Here is a 22206-nt window from a genome sequence, read left to right as displayed (position 1 = left end):
TGATGATACGGAGTTTTGGTCTGCAGGTGAATTTCTGTACCAGCGCCGTGTGTTTTCTTTGTGCTACACGCCTGCAAATAGTGTTAGAAGAGCTTTATGGTGATAGGCTGGCAGCCTTCGATCCCCAAACAAATAACACATTTATACTATTTTGCTTTTGCCGCTGGCGTTCAAATAACATTTCTTCTGCTGCTTAAATGGGAATAAAACATTTTAAAAAGTATTGTGTTGTGCGACTTCACGTGACAGCAGAACCCTGGCAGAAGAAAAGAGGCAGGATTGTGATTCCAGCTCTTGTTAGGCTGTCGTCCCCCCCCCCGTTAGATCTGACTGTCATGGGGAACCGTTTAAAGGAGGCTCTTTCCCAACCGTCAGCTGATCTCCACCGCCGAATGGGCAGAAACGAATAGCTGCACTATAGCTGCACATTTGCCAGCCGGTTTTCGGTGCCTCCAGTGTTTTCGTGTTGATCCATGTGTGCAGTCCTGAGAGAAGGCGAGTGCCCTCATAAGCTTTTGTTTGGTTTTGTTGCAGAAATATTCTTGACATGGGCTGCATTAAGGTTTTTTTTTTTTTTTTTGATCGGACAAGAATTGTTAATCTGCCCATAACGCTGTGCCCTGTTCAATTACTTACATAATCTCTGACATGAGCCCGCTGGCTTACGTCACTCTGTCATTGACAGCTGTCAACACAACACGGCCCGACGCACACAAATACACACTCGCTCACACGCGCGCATGGAAGCGAATGTGTTTCTTCTCTCCAACTGGTTCACATGCTTTCTTTCTTTGTAAATGAGCCAATGGAGAGAAAAAAGAGAGGCTTTGCGCAGACAGAAGGGAATATAGACGCCCCGATCTCAGACCTCATTTATTCTACATATCTATCATGAATCATCAGGCCATGAGAAAATGGTCCAATCGAGTAATGGGTTAAGCTCTGCGCATTATGAGGCCTGGGCATGGGTCTGTAATGTAAGGGATAATCGTAATCCTTGTCAGTAGTCCAAGGGTTCAGTGGAAACAGCCAGGAGATTTTGACTGGTGATTTTCCATGTTTGCACAAGCTTAGAGGATATTCGTTTTTTATTTAAATTATTTGTTTTACCAGCATGCCACATCTCAAATTAAAACAATACAATTACCAGTGGGTTGATCTCAGGGCTGTGGAGAAGACGTTGAAGGGCACCGGGTGAACACGCAGAGTTGGCTGCCCCATTGTGCATGTGCTCTGAGTGACACGTCATCCCCCTCAAAGGGCCCGCTGGTGTGGTGAATCAGTGCCCTTGAACTGCTCAACCACAGACGGACAAAGAACAAGCAGTGGCAGTGGGCTTGACTTGTCTCCTCGCTCTGCCATGCCCATTGTCCAACACACCCGCGACGGTCTGCAATGCTGCATGCAGGAAATCGCTCACCAGCCGCCGTCCGGCCCTCGCCGCGATGAGTGTGCTTCGATTGTGCTGCAGTGTGATTCACGCGTAATCTCGGCGTCTCGGCAGGTGTCTTTGAAGGGGCCGGCGTGCCGAGGCCATCTCGGATTCTGCGAGGAGCTGGTGGCTGCTGGGACGGGCTCTAGCATGGCTGCCCCTCTCACTGTGCCTGGCTTTGATGTCGTAAACAGTGCAGTGCTCGCTGGCAGGGAAGCGCGCATGGAGGGAGGCAGGCAGGCGGGCGCAGTGAATGGGATCAGTGGCGCTGCGCTGGTCAAGCTCAAGCAAGCCGGCAGCTGCCTGTTTCACAACAAGAGGCAGTTAACTATGGGGCGCCGTTTGTAAAATATTGCACGTTCTAAAATCCTGCGCAGTTTTTCCACATTTAGCATTATCATATGAACAAAAAAGCACTTTTTCAAACATTTAGAGAGAAATTCATGTACATTCATGCAATAACTTTTCCAAGGATAATGTTTTGGCAGTAACACAAAGTTGTTAAATAAAAAAGGTCTAGGATTTTAGAACGTGCAACATTTTACAAACGGCGCCTTTACAAATGGCGCCCCATATTTAAGGCCCTTTTACCATAACACCTTAAATAGAGGCACATTTCATTTTGAAATGCGGTACGCATGACCGCAGTGGAGAGGGGGTTCACGGGCGCGGAACGTCGCGCAACCCCCCCTTGACCGGACCATCGCCGACGATTTGGCCGCGACGGTGAAGGGGGGGGGGGGGGGGGGTGCGCGGCCAGCTCCGCTTCTCAGAGGCTGGAGCTCAGAGCTCAGAGCCAAAAGCCTGTCGGCTGGATAGGGTGGGTGGAAGAAGCTTGGCTTAACTTTCCAGGACAACCACAGCCACAGCCCTGGACTGCCACCCATTGGCCGGGGTCTGCCAATGCAGCCTCTAGCTCACTGCAACCACAACTAGACATAATTACGGCACGCTTCAGTTGTTGTGAGTGCACGTCAGAACAAATTATGTAAGTAAAGGTGGCTAAAGACGCTATAGGAGTTGAAACGCACTGTACGGCTAATGCACATGCAGGGAGAACACCAAAACAAACAATCGAGTGCACTCGTACAGAGATAGACCTAACCCAAGTAACGAGGCACAGTACACAGTGAGCAATAGATTAATTATGAATTAACCCTCTACATGTAGGTTGTCGCCCCCCCCCCCCCGTCTGGATTTCACTCTAATCCGGGCCGACGAGGTGCAATGCCCTCTATTGTGTGTGTGTGTGTGTGTGTGTGTGTGTGTGTGTGTGTGTGTGTGTGTGTGTGTGTGTGTGTGTGTGTGAATCACAAATCGCATGAGGTGTTGTCTGGAGGAGAACTAATTGTGCATGTTCACTACTCTTTTGTTCATTTTACTAAAATGTAGGCTAATTCCATGTAAACATGGCCGGTGTTGTTGACTCCAGCAGCGCGAGGAGAACAGACTCTGATTCCTGGATGAATGGAGTGCGGCGGCGGGGTTACTGGATTAGGGGCTCTGTGTTAAGGGGCTCTCTCCCGGGCGCGCCTCAGGGACAGGGACATTATCCACATGACACATTACAAGCTCGTAGGCAGATGATTAAAATGGGTTAGGGATCTTCGGATTGAACTTGAGAAGAAGAACTTATGATCTGATCAAACTAGTTTAAAGAGGTTGGTTGTTAAGGTGTAGGAGGGATATGTGAAGCTTCGAGTCTGATGAAGACACAGTCGGGCCTTTTGCTGGAGGGGAAAGGCTGATGTAACTCTTTGACATCAAATGTACCACCACTTTTTTATTTATCATTTTTTACTGCATCTTATTAAAGCAATACCATAGTATTCCTCCCCTAATTGGTAACGGCTGGTGTTGCAACAGCTCCACTAGCTCTGATTGGCTGGTTGCAGGAAGCCGCCACATTGTGCGAAAATATCCTGAGGTGATCTTTCCTCGATTTAGATCAGATAAGGGTGTTTGTCTGCCGCTGCAGCGTGTGAGTTGGGATGGTGGAACTGCCAAGTTGGGGATATGGAGGAGGGGCTATGATAGAGATCTCTACATTAGTGTTTTTCAACCAGTGTGCCGCGAGAAGATGTCAGGTGTGCCGTGAAAAAAACATTTTTTCCATACTGTCACTTCATTGGTGAAAAAAAAAAGAGCCAACTTGTGTGTTTGTGTGTGAGTGTCGTCGCGCTGTTGGTGGTATGAAGGCTCAATACTCCCCTCTGCCTGTGGGTGGCGGTACGCAGCATAATTAATAGGCAGATTTGCTGAGGCGACAATTTAAAAAAGTGAGATTAAGAGATGCCTTGGCATAAAGCCTGTGCCATCTTGGCATTATGATGATGTTACGTTTAATAAAACACAACAAATAGAACACGCGTTTCCCTGATTTCTTTCAGCATGAGCATAATTCTCTATGTTTGGGATTGATTTTCATATCATTTCCGGTTGTTGTTGTGCCGTGAGATTTTTTCAGTGTCTTAAGTGTGCCTCTCTGTCCCTCGTCCTCCGTGGCGGGTGAATCACAGGCCCATAGACATAATATACATAGACGCCGCATTGGCCGCTACCGCCTATTGGCACTGACGAGAAATGCAGCCGCCATCTTGGAACGGTCCTCCGCTCTGCTCAGTGTAATCTGTTTGCAGGTGCAATCAGCTGTGAGCGCATTCAATTAATCATACCTCACTGAATACCCAACTGATTTTCACGTGTTGTTTTTGCTGCAAAGGTCATACATGCAGCTATGACACAGGGCACATAGTTCGGCGTGTTTTAATATTCATTGTGGACTTAACAGTAATGTTATACTCTGATATATGATGTGATGTAGACTATGATAGGTATTTTGCAAATCACACTACTACTATAATTTTGATAGAGAAGCAGAAACAGATAGTAGTAGTAAAGTCAGACATTTAATACGTTAAAAACCAATATAGAATTAGAAATAAAATGAATTGAATATTTGCAAGCACACACAAATAACTTCAACAGAACGCCGGGTGTTTGCACCAAAGAGGGTCTAACTAACTAACTATCACACACACACACACACACACACACATACACACACACACACACACACACACACACACACACACACACACACTAAAACCCCTGGAATAGGACTGTCTTGCAGAGCTTCTTTCTCATGTTTCCTTTTTGCAGTTCCAGAGTGGTGAGTTTGGCAATGTGGTGCAGCCTTAGCTTGAGAAACACAGACACAACCTTATAATAATAATGAAACATTTTTTTAAAATAATACATATCTATATAGCACTTTACACAGTGCTGAAAGACCCTTTACATAACAGACAAAACAATAATATACAAAGATTAAAATATTTTAAAAAAATAAGATAAATCAAACCTTTACTGTGCCTTGTGATGGAATTACTAGGCCGCCGTGGTTTTTCAGGGCTAGAAGGTGGTAAGAAGCTGGTACAGCATCTCTAACCAAGCTAACCATGCTTTCCTCTATCCAATTCGAAGCACCCAAGGGAGCTTTGAATCCTTTGGCACGAGGATTGCGTCCATTCATTGTATCGAACAGCCTGTTAATAATCTACAAAGAAATATCAGCATTTAAAATCACTATCATTGCAGGGTTTTCCTTAGTTATCATAGTGGAAATCAAAACTCATCTATTCAAAATATAGAGAGAACACAGTACATAGTTATAAACTATATGCTCAACAGGCAAAAATGCAAGTTGATTCATTGATACTTGTACTTGATTTTATAATTCCTAATGTATCTCAATGAATTCTGCCGTGCCTCACAATCCATAAACTGAGAGTACCCAAGATCCCTCATTGTGCTGAGAGCAACTGACACAGAGCGACTCAGTGTCTGTGCAGCCAGGGACACCCTCATCTTGTGGTTCTCATAGTAGACATGTTTGTCTGTAAATTTATTGGCAGCATGCAGTTCATCCTTTTTTTGCACATCATTGAGATGATTGATGTACCTCCAGTTGATCTGTCCGGTGGTCGTTGCAATTGGACTGTATGCCTGCAGAGTAAGAATCAGTCACTGTTCAAACAAGTATAAAAGCAAAATGTTGATTATCAAGTCCAGCCATACCTGTGCAAATGGACAGACAACTGTTACAACAACTATAACTGTTAGCAGCAGAGACATAACTTGTACAAATAAGTCAAACAACGATCATCATTCACCTGCAACATATTACGTGCCAACTTGAGCATGTGGCAAGCGTCCATCATTACAAATACCCTCTCGCCAGTCACCGGATGCGGGAAGCTGGTTTGAAGCGGCTCTCGTGGGTCTCCCTTCAGCTCACACCCAAGTTGGTTGCACATACTGACATTGGAGGCATGCCCATCCATTGTCACACATACCACTCGAATTCCCCGTGCATGGAGCTCCTCCAAAGTATGACTGAGAAGTACCATTTGCGTTTCTGGAGAGAGAGACTTGGTCAGGAAGTAAGCAATGGGAGCCTTCCAATGTCCTTGTAGGCCAACTACCATGAAAACAAGAGCCTCAGTAGCAACATCGGTCTCACTGTTTCCATCACCCATGTCTACAAAACCAGACATTGACTGGCTATGTGGATTATATTAAACATGTTTTCTGATGGACATGGCATCCAACATGAGTGAAACACATCCATATTTAGCCTTGTCTCCCTGGCATCTTCTCTCGAGCATATCCAGCATCATCTTGTTTAGGCCAGGCTTTCCATCCACCAAACGCAGCCACCGGTAAAAAAAATAATAAGAGAGAATAAGCTATTTAACGTGTTTGCATCAGTAATTTCCAAAATCCAATTCAACCAGACAACATTAAGCCTACCTTTGTAATGTATGTGGATGTGGGAGGGGGAAATGTTTAGTCTCTCTGAGGTATTTGTATGTCTTTGGACCATGTAGATGGAGCGTGAGCGCAAACTTTCTGTAGTCCTTTGTGTACTCTTGGCCCTGCTTTGCCATGAGGTCTATCTGAAGATCTGAAAGTTTTAAAATGAATAAGTCCCCTTCAGATAATAACTAAGGAGTTTAATAATGGGAGTATTAATAACATCTACATGAATTTCAACTTGCTAATTTGTCTTACCGGAGTAGAATTCAAGCTTCTCTTTGAGCTCTTCATTAATGAGGTTCTTTTCCCTCAACTCCCCCAAAATACTCTTCACAGTGATCTTTGCCCTCTTTTCTCTGGCCATGGCATTCTTCTCGCTCCAGACTTTCCACTCTTGCCAAGGCTTCATTGAGTCTAGTCTTAAGAGCGGTAGGAGAAGCAGGCAAGGCATAACCATGATCCTAGTTGAAAAAGAAATGAACATGGTTTGAGTGAAGTTTTATTTTACAAACATCACTTTGACACTACTAGTTTATGGCCCACATTCCTACTTATACGCATCACCTCTCAAAGCCACTGCCAGCACCGTGTGTGTGGTGTGTGTGTGTGTGTGTGTTAGGAATGCATGTTCAATGTGTCTTCAATTGTGTGTTGTATGGGTTTATTTGTGAGTGTGTTTAATATGAGTGGCAGCAAACAAGTGAGATTCTAATATGTCCAAAACATTATTATATTATGTTTAAAGTATAAATATTCACATCATTAGGCTGAGGCTGTGGGTGTGAGGTTGCCATTTCTTGGGAATCCTGAGAGGCCATGGACAGACATTCATCAGCTCTTCTGGAGGTAGAGGTAGACCTGCCCTTTTCCAACTAAAATGAAGAAGCATAATACATATTACCATACATACACACATATATATATATATATATATATATATATATATATATATATATATATATATATATATGTGTATATATTAAAAAAGGGATAAGTATCTCACCCTGCCCTTATATGATAATAGAATATCTACATTCATGAATGCTAATGCTAATAGCCTACTTTTTGTAAGTGAACCGGGAAGCTGAAGACTGATGGAATAACACCATCTCGGAGTCGGACAATATGACCCGTCTTATCAAAATCACTCTGCTTGAAGTGTTCACAGCAAAGCACTGATGAATCACTTGCTGTAAATCCATCTCTCCTCAAAGCCACTTCCCACTTCTTCCTCACACGTTTGTCCTTTGGAAACCTTCAAAATGAAAACGGAAGATTTGGGAGAGTCTACACAAAAACATTTCACAAAGAAGCTTATTTTCTTTCTTCACATTTCTTATAACCTTTCTTAAACAAAACTCCTTTCTTTCTTAAACTTGCTCCTTCTCTACTCTCTGGTAATATGCTTTTCACAAAACACAACAAATAGGACGGTAATATTAAATCTTACTTGTGAAAGGTTATCGAGCCCTGCTGGCGATGGTCCGCCGATTAGCGCAGAAATAAGCAGCACAGTGCTGTGGCCTCCTGCATCTTCTGCTGCTACGCAACTACGAGCACGACCGCTCCAAGATGGCGGCCGTATTTCTGACGACCAGAAGGCAATGCGGCGTCTATGTATTATGTCTATGCACAGGCCTGTCAGCGGCACAACACCGCGGCCGCCGAGCACTTTCAACTCTCAGCGCAAGCCCCTCCCACTGCAGTGGACATGCTTTGAGTCCTCGTGGCCGCGGTTGACTCACTCCCGGGGTTGTTGCGGTTTTGAAGTTTTTAGAGGCTTCGTGGAGGCTCCTCGTGATGCTAGACAGACTTGTGACAGCAAAATGTTGATTTATTTATTTGACTTTTTTTTTCATGCCTGCAGCTCAAATCGAAATAATTCCCTGCAAGATCTGTGGAGACAAATCATCAGGCATCCATTACGGCGTGATAACATGTGAAGGCTGTAAGGTGAGCATCAAGAGACCGGAGCCGTCATGGGAAGCACTGATTGTGAGGGTGTGTGTGTTGGGGGGGTTCGGGGGGGGGGACATGATATCTGTAAGACATTTGAAGAGGTACCGAAAGTTGCTTGCTAGGAAAAACATTTACAAATGTTGCTGAAGTTTTACAGGGATTTGCATAGGGACTGCGTGTAGACACAAAGAAAGCGATCATTAAAGTGGTCAAGCACCACAGAGGACATCACAGCAGGCACAATTAGTAGGACAAAGTCATCCGTCTGCCTAGCTCTGAAGGAAAGTGAAAAGACACACGTCTTTTCACTTTCCTTCTTCTTTTTTTTTGCTTCCGCTGCAGCTTGCTCTTCTTGAAATAAAATGATCAAAAGGAAAGTTCTTTGAATTATAGCAGATTGTTGGCTGTTTGCTACAGTGTTGCTTCCATTGAAGGTGCTTTTTGTACTGTTCCAAATGCGCCAGCCATTCACAGTGAGGGGAATTTTGTGCTTAGAGTGTATTCTTGTTCCAGCGCTTGTCACCAGGCACATCATTAGTATTCCTCAGCCAGCCTGCACCTTTACTGTTTGCTCCTGCATGCGTGTGTGTGTGTGTGTGTGTGTGTGTGTGTGTGTGTGTGTGTGTGTACAGAGAGCGAGCAGGTTGGCTAAGCTCCCTCAAACAGGAGCTGGAAGGAACAAAACAGGAAAGAACAAACTGCTGAAATCTATCTTTAATGATTGCTAATTAGTCCAAAGCAGAGAGGCCTTTAATGATATGTGCGAGTACAAAAGTTTGGACCATAAATCATAGCATTATTAAAGAGTGCTGCTTGTCACTGGCAGTTATAGCCTAACGCATCACCGTTAGACATGCAATGATCGTGCATGTAAACAGCATAACCTGCACGTACTGTCGGGGTTATGCGTCTGCACACGCTCCGCTAAAGCCGCTTCCCCCCCACTCCGCTGCAGCGGCTCCTATGCGCTCTACAAGCGCGTTCCTGGTTTCAAAACTCCGCCAATCACTCCTAATAGCTCGTCGAAGCATCCCAGCATCAGCAGTCTATTACTGAATCTTACAGACACAAACCACACTGATGGCATGAAGTTAAAGTTAAACCACTCAACGAAGCCCCGTTATTAATGGACATGGCTGAAATCCGGTCATCATAGTCGACAAGCCCAAGTTGTATTGGGGCGCTCGCTCCTTTTGCTTGACGCACGCTCCCGATCTTGAATCTAGAATTGATTGCTCTTCCTTGGGTTCCCGGATGTTGCGGTTTGAATTTTTTTGCATTGAATTTTTGCATTGAATTTTTTTGCATTGAATTTTGTGCGGTTGAATTATTTGCGGTTGAATTTTTTGCAGTTGAATATTTTAATGTTGAAAAACATTCAGATACATGATTTCAATGCATAAATATTCAGTGCTAGAAATTCAATCACCTTTTTCTTTCAAAATCCGATGACACAGATTTACTTCCATACCTGTTTCCTTAATGGCTTCCATTATAAAGCAACTTGGCAGCTGTCAGCTGTTTTCTTGTAATTAAACAGCCAATGAGCATCTAATTAAGACATATGTGTATGGAACAGAAGAGTGGGGCATGTTAATGATGTGCTGGAATCAATTCATTAAGTCAAAGGATGAGGAATCCAGTCGGTGTGCGCTCGCGATCCGTCCGCGCTGCACATGACGGTGCTGCGTTAATCAACACTAATAGCCCCAGTGAAGAAAAATAGCATCCACTGTTATCGTTCCTACCCAAACACACAAACATACGCTGCACACACTGGTGAAATAAAACACCATTTGAACGGCCGATTCAACAGCCAACAGCAGCAGTATTGTCTAATCTGTTTGGCAGCAAATAAAATAAAAGTATCAGCAGCAGGAAGACAGTAAATCATTACCAGTCAGCTGATGATATTCACTAAATATGCACTAAAATCCCAATGAAACTGATCCTTCAGTCCCAGAGCAGTTCTCCTCCCCACGGCGGCCCATCCAGTGACCCAAAGCGATTGCGTGCCCCTTTTCTGTTCAGGGCTTCTTCAGGAGGAGTCAGCAGAGCAATGCGGCCTACTCCTGCCCCCGTCAGAAGAACTGCCTGATCGACCGCACCAGCCGCAACCGCTGCCAGCACTGCCGGCTGCAGAAGTGCCTGGCGGTGGGGATGTCACGAGATGGTGAGTGCTTGTTGGGAGAGGTGGGCGGGCACGGCAATGGGAGGGAGGGAGGCGCATGTTGAATCAGGGGAGGTGAAGAGCTCAGTTTCAAGCGCCTGTGTGGGCAAGAATCTGCTCTGCTGGAGTGTGTTTGGAGCGCTGCTTCGGGGACACAGGTGGACTCTGGCCTTCGTATGAAGGCGGGCAAGAGAGGAAAGGATTTACTCAGGGGATCAAAAGATCAATGACATTTCATGAAGGTATTGTTTATTTAGGGCTCAGTATTTATTACGACAAACGAGGCAGGAATATATCTGTTTATTTTGAATTTAAAAAATGAGGAAGGACTGGATGAGAAAGTCAAATACAAATTAAAAAGGAAGAGGACGTTGTTTTTATAAACTGTGTGCAATTTCTCTGTTGCAACTTAAAGCTGCTTTTATGTGTCTTTATTGTCATCTGGCCCCCACATACCATTGATGGCATGTTACTAACTACTGACATTTGAGTACAAACACACGGATAATGAACTCCTTTATTCTCCAAGAGACACGACAGACACGTCCCAAGAAAATTATGACATGAACACATGCTAAGACGTCAGTCCGTGTTGTCTGCCAGTAGCAGGTGAGGTGCTTTGTCTGTGGGACTAATTTGTTGCTGTGATAGAAACTAGGTTTGATGAAATAGGAGGTTGTTAGAGGATGTCATTAGCGCTGCTGCAGCTGTGACGCTGTAATGGGAGCACACAGGTGGGAATTGTGTGCGGGAGGGCTCTCGCTCTGCCAGGCTGGTCCAGACTGGACCAGTCCAGACTGGACCAGTCCAGTCTGAGCTGAGAAGATAATATCAGAACAAAGCAGATCTATGTGCTTTTTTCCCCCTTTTTTTATTAAACCCACACATGAATTCACACAGACAAGGCTGAACAGACACGGCCGTCTCTCTATGCTAATTACTTAAATTCAGTTACGCACAGCCGTGCATATTCATGCATACGAATGAACACAGACGTACATTAGCACTTATGAGTGGCTTTGCGTACCCAGACGCTTGCACATATACGCACACGTATATATATATGCACACACTCAGGACAGACGAAGGTGACTTTTGCTTTCACTCAACACACCAGAGCCCATCTGCCCGCACCCTCCTCCTCCTCCTCCTCGCCGCTCCACTCGCTTTCCACTGGGCCTCGACAAGAACACACACACACACACACACACACATTTACACACACTGTGACTGGCTGACATGCTGCCACACACCCAGAACTCTGGCCAAGGAGTCACAATCTCCACCACCAGTGGTTAGTCCTGAAACCTTTAAACAGGAGGCAGCGACTTAGCACGTCTCATGTTTGAGTGGCTGGTAAGCTGTTAGTCAATTCATCACTTCCCACTTCTGCCTCTCCACAAATGAAGCCGTTTATCCTTTTTTTTAAATAATCTCCTTAGTGAAATCCAACGAATAGTGTAAGCAGATAGATAATAAAATTTATTCGCAGAGCCAAAGCCGGGCTTTTTCTAAACATAACTGTTATCTGTTAGTGTCTATAAAATTATGAAATTAGGTTTGTTTATGTTGGTAATTCCTCAATAATAAAATAAGTACAGTAAAGTATCTAATAAGACAATTATCCAGCTAACTTGGGCTTTCACAGTGTTGTGATGTAATGCAATGCTTCACTCGAGAGTAACACGTGTTTTGTCCCGCTAACCACAGCGGTGAAGTTCGGCCGCATGTCGAAGAAGCAGCGGGACAGCCTGTACGCTGAGGTCCAGAAGCACCGGCTGCAGCAGCAGCAGCGGGACCACCAGCAGCAGCCCGGAGAGGCGGAGTCGCTCACGCCGACCTACGGCCTCTCAGCCAATGGCCTCACCGAGCTCCACGACGACCTCAGCGGCTACATGGACCGTCACACCCCTGATGGCAGCAAACCGGACTCGGCGGTCAGCAGCTTCTACCTGGACATCCAGCCGTCTCCTGACCAGTCAGGCCTGGACATCAACGGCATCAAGCCGGAGCCCATCTGCAACTTTGACCCCGGTTCTGGCTTCTTCCCTTACTGCTCCTTCACCAACGGAGAAACCTCCCCCACCGTGTCCATGGCTGAGCTAGGTAAGTGGCAGGACGGAGGCAAGGGGGGGGGCGAGATGGAGAGACAGCAAAATGGAGGAGGGGAGAGGGGGGGATAACTCAACCGTGGGGCAAACAACACAAAGGTTGCTTAAAATAGCAAGAGGTTGGAGACTCATCTCCAACACTCATTAAAAGAGCCTCTTTTTTGTAATTAGTTTCCATTAATTAGGGCCAATCAGGATCCAGCAGGGCAGGCGTCGAGGGAAATCATTTTTTTCGGCTCCCCTGTGTCCAGGAACTCCTTTTAACAGATGTGTTTTCAAATCCATTTAAATTCTTATACTCAATATTTCTCTCAGAGAAAATGTGACTTTTGTTTCAGTGAGCAACGTGGCGCCCCTCCTCCTCGCCACGCATGTGTGTCATAACTAGATTGGCTGTGCCTCAATCTTAAGTTATGAGCTTCCTGGAGGCATTGAAAGGAAATGTCAACAAGCCTTTTCCTAGTCCAAAAAAAAAAAAGCCCACGCGTATCCGCCTCTCCTCCTTTTCCAAAGGCTCAGTAAATAAATCTTCTTTTCCTGTGGCACATTGTGGCATATCACCAATGAGGGCTTCCCTTTCACACATCCGTGCGGAGTAACATTCACATCTCAACCGTGATCGTCTTGCATTGCAGAGCACCTGGCCCAGAACATCTCCAAGTCACACATGGAGACATGTCAGTACCTGAGGGAGGAGCTGCAGCAGATGACCTGGCAGGCCTTCCTGCAGGAGGAGGTGGAGAGCTACCAGAGCAAGGTGCTGCCACCCCGTCCGGGCCTTTTGCCGGCCCTCCGCAGCAGCGAGAGTTATCGAACCCATTGTTTTAAAGCCGATAACCCATTCTCTGTCCTCTGTCCTATCTGTCCTCAGCCCCGGGAAGTCATGTGGCAGCTGTGCGCTATCAAAATAACAGAGGCCATTCAGTATGTGGTAGAGTTCGCAAAGCGCATCGACGGCTTCATGGAGCTGTGTCAGAACGATCAGATAGTGCTGCTGAAAGCAGGTATGACAGCCTGTCAACATGGCCTGTTGCCGTCAAACTCATGGAGTCAAACCCCCCCCCCACCACCCCCCCCTTCTCCTCTGGCATTGTCACAAGAGCGTAGCTGACCTGACTGCACAAATTCCTCCTCTTCACGCACGCAGACAGTGTCACAGAGAGGAGACCCCCACCCTGCCGCTTTCCTCTTTCCGCCTGGTTCGCTCCGTGTTTTATTCTCTTTCATTCCGGTCATAGCAGGGACGGACACGGCATTAGATAAGCAATGCATTCTTGATAATACCTATCATGACTGCTGCCATTCCCCTCTCATTCCTCGGACACCCATGATGTCTGCTTATTCAAACTGCTCTCAGCGAGACAGCCTTGGCGAATATTCAATGCGGCGATGGCTGTGTGCACACGGTGAACTATATTTACGCATAAATACAGGTGCCGGAGCACACATGCGGCAAACGCGCACCTCTCTTGGGTCTTTCCTTGAGTATTATTGACATCAGCACAGCCAATATGAATTATGAAATAAAGACTGAGATCCCTTGTCAGACATGACATTTAAAACAGTTGTCTTCTCCCTCAGAGGCAGTAATGGCTTCTGTTACATTCCCGTGATCCTCTAATCAACTCCCACAGAGTGGTACAACATTGTACGGTAGAATAAATTCCCCACCTATCTTGCTAAATAAAGGTTGAATGAATAAACACCGCCGCTATTGAAAGAAGCTCAATGTGTTATCTGGCATGTCATTACGGGAGAATAGCCGTCTGTCTATGATATTATCATCTGCAGAGGATGGTTTTTATTTTTTTTCTCTCCCTCTGACAGCAGGCGTCTTCGTGTCAAAGTGGTTGTGCTACTCACGTGGTAGAAGAATAGCACAAAGCACGGCCGTGTGTTTTGCATCCTTTACTGATGTGTAACTGTTGGGGGGGGGGGGGGGGGGAAACAACGCTCAGATTCCGCATCTTGTTCCTGTCTGTCTCCGTAGGCTCTTTGGAAGTCGTGTTCGTCAGAATGTGCCGTGCCTTTGACTCGCAAAACAACACCGTCTATTTTGATGGAAAGTATGCCGGACCTGATGTGTTCAAATCATTAGGTGAGTACAATGTGTGTGTGTGTGTGTGTGTGTGTGTGTGTATGTGTGCGTGCACATACGTGTGCGTGCTTGAACACATTGGCATGTGTGGATCTGTATGCTGCCGTGTAGACTAAGCACTCATCCCTGCCTCACCTGGCAGCTCTGTCTCTTCAATGGACTAAGACCTCCCGCCACACAGTTTCTTCCCGTCAGCAGTCGGGCTCATCAACAGAGCCGGTCCCCCACTGACAGACTATAACATTCCACCGGTCACTCCCCTTCACACTGCACATGTCACTTTAACTGTCATTTCTCACTTTGTCGTCACTCGTCACTTTGTTGATAGTGCACTTTATTTTTTATATTTTTTATATTTTTTAACTTTTTGAATATTTTACATTATAAACTATTCTCTTGTTTTATACTAACCCATTGAACCAGAACACTACGCCTGCAGAAGGATCAGGCATTTAGGAGTGGGGACAAAGACTTGTACACAGAGGCAAAATACAAGTTTAGCAAGGCGGTGAGAGATGCTAAACGACTGTACTCTGAGAAACTCCAACAACAGTTCTCAGCAAGTGACTCTGCTTCGGTCTGGAGAGGCCTCAAACACTACAAGCCAAAAATCCCCCACTCCATGAATGACCTCCGCCTGGCAGACGAGCTGAATGAGTTCTACTGCAGATTTGAAAGACAATGTCCTGATCCCATCCCCCACAGCTCCACCAACCTGCTGCAGTCCCCCTCCCCTCCCTCCCCCAACCCATCAGGTGATCACGCCTCTTCAACTATATCGCCTTCCCCTCCCCCACCAGCAACGACCCTCTCTATTCTGGAGAGAGACGTTAACCGGCTCTTTAGAAGACTAAATCCCCGTAAGGCAGCCGGTCCGGACTCCGTTTCCCCTTACACCCTGAAGCACTCCGGTGTTCACTGACATCTTCAACACCTCCCTGGAGACATGCCACGTACCAGCCTGCTTCAAGGCCTCCACCATCATCCCTGTCCCCAAGAAGCCCAGGATCACAGGACTCAATGACTACAGGCATGTCGCCCTGACCTCTGTAGTCATGAAGTCTTTTGAACGGCTAGTGCTGACCCACCTGAAGTCCCTCACCGACCCCCTCCTGGACCCCCTGCAGTTCGCCTACAGAGCCAACAGGTCTGTGGACGATGCTGTCAACATGGCCCTCCACTACATCCTCCAGCATCTGGACTCCCCAGGAACCTACGCCAGGATCCTGTTTGTGGACTTCAGCTCTGCCTTCAACACCATCATCCCGTCTCTGCTGCAGGACTAACTCTCCCAGGTGCACGTGCCCGACTCCACCTGCAAGTGGATCACAGACTTCCTGTCTGACAGGAAGCAGCACGTGAAGCTGGGGAAACATGTCTCAGCCTCTCAGACCATCAGCACCGGTTCCCCCCAAGGCTGCGTTCTTTCCCCTCTGCTCTTCTCCCTGTACACCAACAGCTGCACCTACAGTCACCAGTCCGTCAATCTCCTAAAGTTTGCGGATGACACCACCCTCATTGGACTGATCTCTGGTGGGGACGAGTCCGCCTACAGGTGGGAGTCTGACCATCTGGTGTCGTGGTGCAGTCAGAACAACCTGGAGCTTAACGCTCTAAAGACAGTGGAGATGGTTGTGGATTTCCGGCGGAACAGAGCCCCACCCTCCCCCATCACCCTGTGTGACTCCCCCGTCACTATTGTGGATTCCTTCCGTTTCCTGGGCTCCATCATCACCCAGGACCTCAAGTGGGAGCTGAACATCAGCTCCATCACCAAGAAGGCTCAGCAGAGGTTGTTCTTCCTGAGGCAGCTGAAGAAACTCAACCTGCCAAAGACGATGATGGTCCACTTCTACACGGCCATCATCGAGTCCATCCTCTGCTCCTCCATCACCGTCTGGTACGCTGCAGCCACAGCCAAGGACCAGGGCAGGCCGCAGCGGGTCATCCGCTCTGCAGAGAGGGTGATCGGCTGTAATCTGCCGTCCCTGCAAGACTTGTTCGCTTCCAGGTCTCTGAAGCGAGCTAAAAAGATCGTGGCCGACCCCTCTCACCCCGGACAAAAACTGTTTGTGCCCCTTCCATCTGGCAGGAGGCTGAGGTCCATCAGGACTAAGACCTCCCGCCACACAAACAGTTTCTTCCCGTCGGCACTCGGGCTCATCAACAGAGCCCAGTCCCCCACTGACTGACTCTAACATTCCACCGGTCACTCCCCTTCACACTGCACATGTCACTTTAACTGTAATTTCTCACTTTGTCGTCACTCGTCACTTTGTTACTTGTTCGCTAGTGTACTTTATGCTTAATATTTTTTAACTTTTTTAATATTTTAAATTTTAACTTCATTCCCTTGTTTTATACTAACCCATAGCCTTATTCTACTAACCCATAACATTAGCATTTGATTTACTTTATTTTATTACTTGTGCACTGCTGTCTTGTTGTCTATTGTCACACTGTCTACTGTCGCGCACCAACCGCCAAGACAAATTCCTTGTATGTTTGACATATTTTGGCAATAAATGTTTCCTGATTCCTGATTAACTAAAAGCCTCAATAGTGACTCTTATTTGGCCTTGCATAACACCACCCAAACTGCCAAAAGTGACTCGTCTGGGAGGCAAAACTCGGTAAAAGCATCGCCTGCTCTGCTTAAGACGCTCCCATGTGCTGTCAGCATGCCGCTCTTTTTCATTCCTCCCCCTTCCTCTCCCTTCCCTCGTGTGCCTCTCTCCCAATAAAGATCAAGGGTGGATGTTGTTCTTTGGTCTTCCTCGTGCTAAGCCCTCTCTCTGTGTCCTTTGCTGTGGCAGGCTGCGACGACCTGATCAGCTCTGTCTTCGAGTTTGGAAAAAACTTGTGTTCTATGCACCTGTCTGAGGATGAGATCGCCCTGTTCTCCGCCTTCGTGTTGATGTCTGCTGGTAGGTGTCACTCACAGTGCAAAGAGGAAAAAAAAAGTTAGACACACAGCCGCCCAACACAAAGAACGTGGTCGCCCTCCTGTTTTCCTCAGTTAGTACCTGATATTGGTGCAACTGCGTCATTAAGGGGCTTTTAGGCAGTGTGTTATCTGCAAAAACAAACGGTCATATTCATCTCCCTTCCAGACCGGTCTTGGCTACAGGAGAAGGTGAAGGTGGAAAAACTCCAACAGAAGATTCAGCTGGCCCTCCAGCACGTCCTGCAGAAGAACCACAGAGAGGATGGTATACTTACAAAGGTAAAGCGTGACGCAGTACACTTCCATTCAGTATCCCCGGAAGTAGCTGCCTGATAAACATGCCCCACCATTATGGCAGTGCAATCACCTACTGTTTGGGGTATTCATCTGCCGGCCATCAACCATTTCCTTTGATTAGCGTACACACGGTGCACAGGGGGAGGCCTTCGTAACGTTTGACTAAATGCTTTTTTAGCAGCGGATAAGTGGCAATTCATCAGCTCCATATGAGGTGTCAAGTGCACCTTTTTTTTTTGCCTGAGCGCTTGTCTCAAAATGTACAAGTCTGTCTACCCCTGTGCGCGAGGGAATACACTGTGGGGCGGGATGTTTTTCAACCACCATTGCTCCATGTCCTTGCCTCGGTGTGAATCTAAACAGCCTGTCTCCTTTCTCTCCACAGTTGATATGCAAAGTGTCGACGCTGCGAGCGCTGTGCAGTAGGCATACAGAGAAGCTTACGGCTTTCAAAGCAATATATCCAGACATTGTGCGTTCCCACTTCCCCCCCTTATACAAGGAGCTGTTTGGATCAGACTTTGAGCAGTCCATGCCCGTTGACGGGTAGCAGCCCTGCCAGGTGCCACTGTGCCCACCGTAGGGGAATGTGGAGGAGGAATCTGAGACACTTTATTGGTGCCCTGCACAAAACCAGAGCGGACAGATGGCACGCTGTTCAACTTCTTCTTTTACTTTGAAGGGGAGGGCTTAGGGAGTTGATTATTAAGGTTTACTTTATTGAGTTTAGTTCTCTTTTGGAAGGCTTGTGGGACTTGACATGAAGAGATTGGGACAAATGATTTGATCTGTGTGGTTGAACTTGATCCTATTTTGCGCATTTCTATGATTCACTTCATGTTATTCAAGCGTTTTCACCAGTCGTTTTGGCATCGACCTTATCATTTACCTGTGCATCTGACTTGTACGTACATAAACAATTTGGGAATTTAAAAATAGCCCAAGACATCAGTATTATTTGTCAGAGTACATATCCAAAATGAAAAAAATCCCTTTCTCCCCCATAGTGAAATAAACTGCTGACAAATGTGCACATTTTGGTCAAGTTCAGCCCTTTTTCTGTTGTGTTCAGTCGTACCGTTTGGATGCCGTTCTTGGAATGAAAACTCACAGCGACTTTGAGGGAGGGTCTGTCGGCATGGTGATGCAATCGACACCTCTCTGTCGACAATCGTTTTAAAAAAAGAAAAGAAAAAAACACATAGAATTCTGGTAATTCTAATGAAAACGCAATGATTTTAGCTGTCAAAGACTCCATCCACCATTGTTGCATAGTGAAATCATGTAAGGCCATCTGCTATTAATCCTTCTCTGGACAGGTGCCCTGGAGAAGGGCACCAACACAATGAAAAGGGTCCATTCCACCTGTTTTATAATGTACTTCAGGGTATATGGTCATAAGTACTTACTATACAGAAAAAATAATGTTTATATAATCTATTTTAAATAACATGTACAATATTGGTAGTTAGACCATTCTTAATTGTTGAATTGATAAGGCACTTTTCTTTACACCTTTCTTTAATTTAAGACTTGTATATTTACCCAGTGATGTGTTGCATGTGCACAAGAAATACAAGTTGAACCACAGAGGCTGCAGAGGACACCGGCCTGTTAGGAGTGCTGGCGAGGCGAGGCTGCCGCTGAGTGAACAAAGAGGCTTGGATGAGAACGCAGGTTAGAGGAGCTTTTACCTCATCAACGGACTTCATCCTTTTAGTCAGAATGAACTCTTTTGTGACAGTTTTTTTTTTGACCTTTTGTTATGAACTGACCCGGGTTGAACAGCTAGAAAAAGCAAGCGAGAGACTAAGGAGGATGTTGTTTGGTGAGGCACAGGTATTATGTAAAGAAGGACACAAGAAGACAGAAATTAGACAACCGGGCCAGGTTTTATAGACTATAACACAATTGTTCCATCTAGTGGAAAGTGAAGATACAGCAAGCAAGTTGACAGCCTGCTGACAAAGATTTAACTTCTAACCTAAAAGCACATCCATGAGCCACTGTCCCAACTTCTCTGCTTTGTTTTGCTGTTATTTTTGAGAGACTTCATCTGCCTTCTCACCACAGCCTCGGCCTCGGCAACGCCCCAACAGGACATAAAGGAACAGTGAAGGGAAAGGGAATATTCAAAGCCTTGTCTGGTAGTAAAGCTTCTATTTTTGTAACACGTTTTGGTTTAAAAAACTCTTGAAAGAGAACGAGGGAGAGGAAAAGATGTCAGGTAGCACTTAGCAACTATATTCCTGCAATAATTAAACTAGCTGTTGTTTGTCCGATTAGGGGAGAAACATACGGTAGGACAAGTGCTATTTTCAGAAGGCTTTGTTGTTGTGCTTCTGTTTTGTTGAGTGTGTCTTTCTCGTCAGTGTGGTAGTAAAGTAAACCCTGGATATGGCAAACGGTAGTCGTTGCTTCCCCTTTCCAGTCTACTCGTCTGTAACATAGAATGGATTCCTAAGACATTCCAGCAATCTCAGTAGCAGCTTCTAGAAATATCTTTAAAAAACAACAAAAAAGATTTTTTTTTAAAAGAAAAGGAAAAAATAATATCTCTTTAGAAACCCAACAAAGCATGTTGATGCATCTGTCACCAACCGTAACATAAAATCCAGTTGTTTGTCTTTTGTTTGCACACGATCATTCCTCAGCCGTGCAATTTGTACTAGTGCTGTCACCCCTCAGGGAAGAGTGTCTTTCGCGCTTTCTGTTTGAGAGGACATTTATTTGTACTCATTAGTTTGTGTTGCGTGTGTTGTTTTTTTGTCAGAGATGATTTCTCATTTGAACATTCAAGCAAATTTTACATTATCGACGTCCTGAAGGGGCCCCCAGCCACGCGAAGACCCCTGCGTCCCTTTGGTCAAACTCAAGAAAAAAACAAAAAACACTAATTTATGTAAACAACAAAACCCATCACTTTTCAAAGACCGACCTTTGCAACGATATTAGCAACGTGACCGTGCTTTGGTAGACGTTATAACCTGTATTAAGCATATTCCTGTCAAACAAAAAAAAAAAATCTGTTTTGGTTTCAAACGGTGTCATCAGGGTCTTTAAAAATGATAACCCTCTTTGTTAGAAAAACCAAATATTCTTATGCAATACTAAATCTGTTGTGTTTGGGTTGTAGTAGATATGCTGTACCGATGTAATAATCTCTTCTGATCCAAGGCTGTTTGGATATGCACAAGCCCTCTACGACTAGCACACCTCAGTCTCCCAGCAAAAGAAGAAAAAAAAAAAACAGTCTGAAACACTGCTAGACAATCCAGGTTGAGGGGCCCGGTGGCCCCGCGAGAGGATAAGGTGTGAACGCTCAGGGAGGTAACAGGTAGCCGAAGAAGCAGCCGTTCCCCCACTTGTGTGTTTGTGTGTGAGTGTCGTCGCGCTGTTGGTGGTATGAAGGCTCAATACTCCCCTCTGCCTGTGGGTGGCGGGTGCGCAGCGTAATTAATAGGCAGATTTGCTGAGGCGACAATTTAAAAAAGTGAGATTTAAGGCCGGCGCATGCTTCTGCGTTTGCGTCGTTGCGTCGACGCACTGGTTTCAATTCATGGTTCTGCGTGTGTTGCAGAGCAATTCACCGCCAGAACAACAGGCGGAGTGACGTGTTTTGTTGAAGACGACCTAGAGAGTCACGTCTATTTATTTATTTGTTTGTTTATTTATCATAGACTTTATTGCCCCGTGCATCGCCACTGCTGTTTTTCATCGCGGACACATTTGTCCCGTATTTTCCTGCACAACTTTGTTCCTCTCGACCGGCAAACTGGCGTTTGCGGAGATCTCCCTCCGTGAATCCAACCCGCTTCTACAACCCGCCAATGACGGCTTGTATAAGCGGTCATATTTACGCATTTCTTCCGACAAAAGTTCTTAAATCTGATCCGTTCTCGTAAACATCCTTCGTTTTAATAATGGCGGTATCGGGCTATGAAAGCGGAAATGTGAGACTCTGTAAAGGACGTAGTTAGCGGACCAATCGCAGCCTGGTGCGCTGCGGGAGGCTTGCAGACGCAAGCCTAAAAAAATGGCTCGACACACGCAAGGACGCAAGGAGGTGTGAAAAGCGACGCAAGGGACACGCAGAAGCATAAATCCGGCTTAAGAGATACCTGGGCATAAAGCCTGTGCCATCTTGGCATTAGGATGATGTTAAGTTTAATAAAACACAACAAATAGAACACGCGTTTCCCTGATTTCTTAGAGTATATTATGCTCATGCTGAAACTATGTTTGGGATTGATTTTCATATCATTTGCGGTTGTTGGTGTGCCGTGAGATTTTTTCTGTGTCTTAAGTGTGCCTTGACGCAAAAAAGGTTGAAAAACACTGGTCTAAGGAACTCATTTTCCAAAGCACAGC

At 45.9% G+C, this 22206-nt stretch overlaps 1 protein-coding gene across 2 annotated transcripts in view; it reads left to right on the top strand.

Moving 5' to 3' along the window:
- The window catches only part of LOC120812655 (nuclear receptor ROR-alpha A-like), a 197987-nt gene extending 176902 nt beyond the window's left edge, over nucleotides 1-21085 (top strand). For both annotated transcript variants that reach the window (XM_040168802.2, XM_078097925.1), the window contains 9 exons: nucleotides 8121-8206; nucleotides 10244-10385; nucleotides 12093-12488; nucleotides 13129-13250; nucleotides 13365-13497; nucleotides 14484-14591; nucleotides 17408-17518; nucleotides 17705-17817; nucleotides 18221-21085. In XM_040168802.2, the coding sequence (XP_040024736.2) occupies nucleotides 8121-8206; nucleotides 10244-10385; nucleotides 12093-12488; nucleotides 13129-13250; nucleotides 13365-13497; nucleotides 14484-14591; nucleotides 17408-17518; nucleotides 17705-17817; nucleotides 18221-18385 (1376 nt within the window). In that variant the 3' untranslated portion in view covers nucleotides 18386-21085. The remainder of the gene's footprint in view (nucleotides 1-8120; nucleotides 8207-10243; nucleotides 10386-12092; nucleotides 12489-13128; nucleotides 13251-13364; nucleotides 13498-14483; nucleotides 14592-17407; nucleotides 17519-17704; nucleotides 17818-18220) is intronic.
- Nucleotides 21086-22206: the final 1121 nt, after the last annotated feature.

The sequence above is a fragment of the Gasterosteus aculeatus genome, chromosome Y (assembly GCF_964276395.1).
Source record: "Gasterosteus aculeatus chromosome Y, fGasAcu3.hap1.1, whole genome shotgun sequence".
Taxonomy (NCBI): domain Eukaryota; kingdom Metazoa; phylum Chordata; class Actinopteri; order Perciformes; family Gasterosteidae; genus Gasterosteus; species Gasterosteus aculeatus.
The sequence above is the reverse complement of the archived record's forward strand: the minus strand, read 5'-3'. Positions and strand labels throughout refer to the sequence as shown.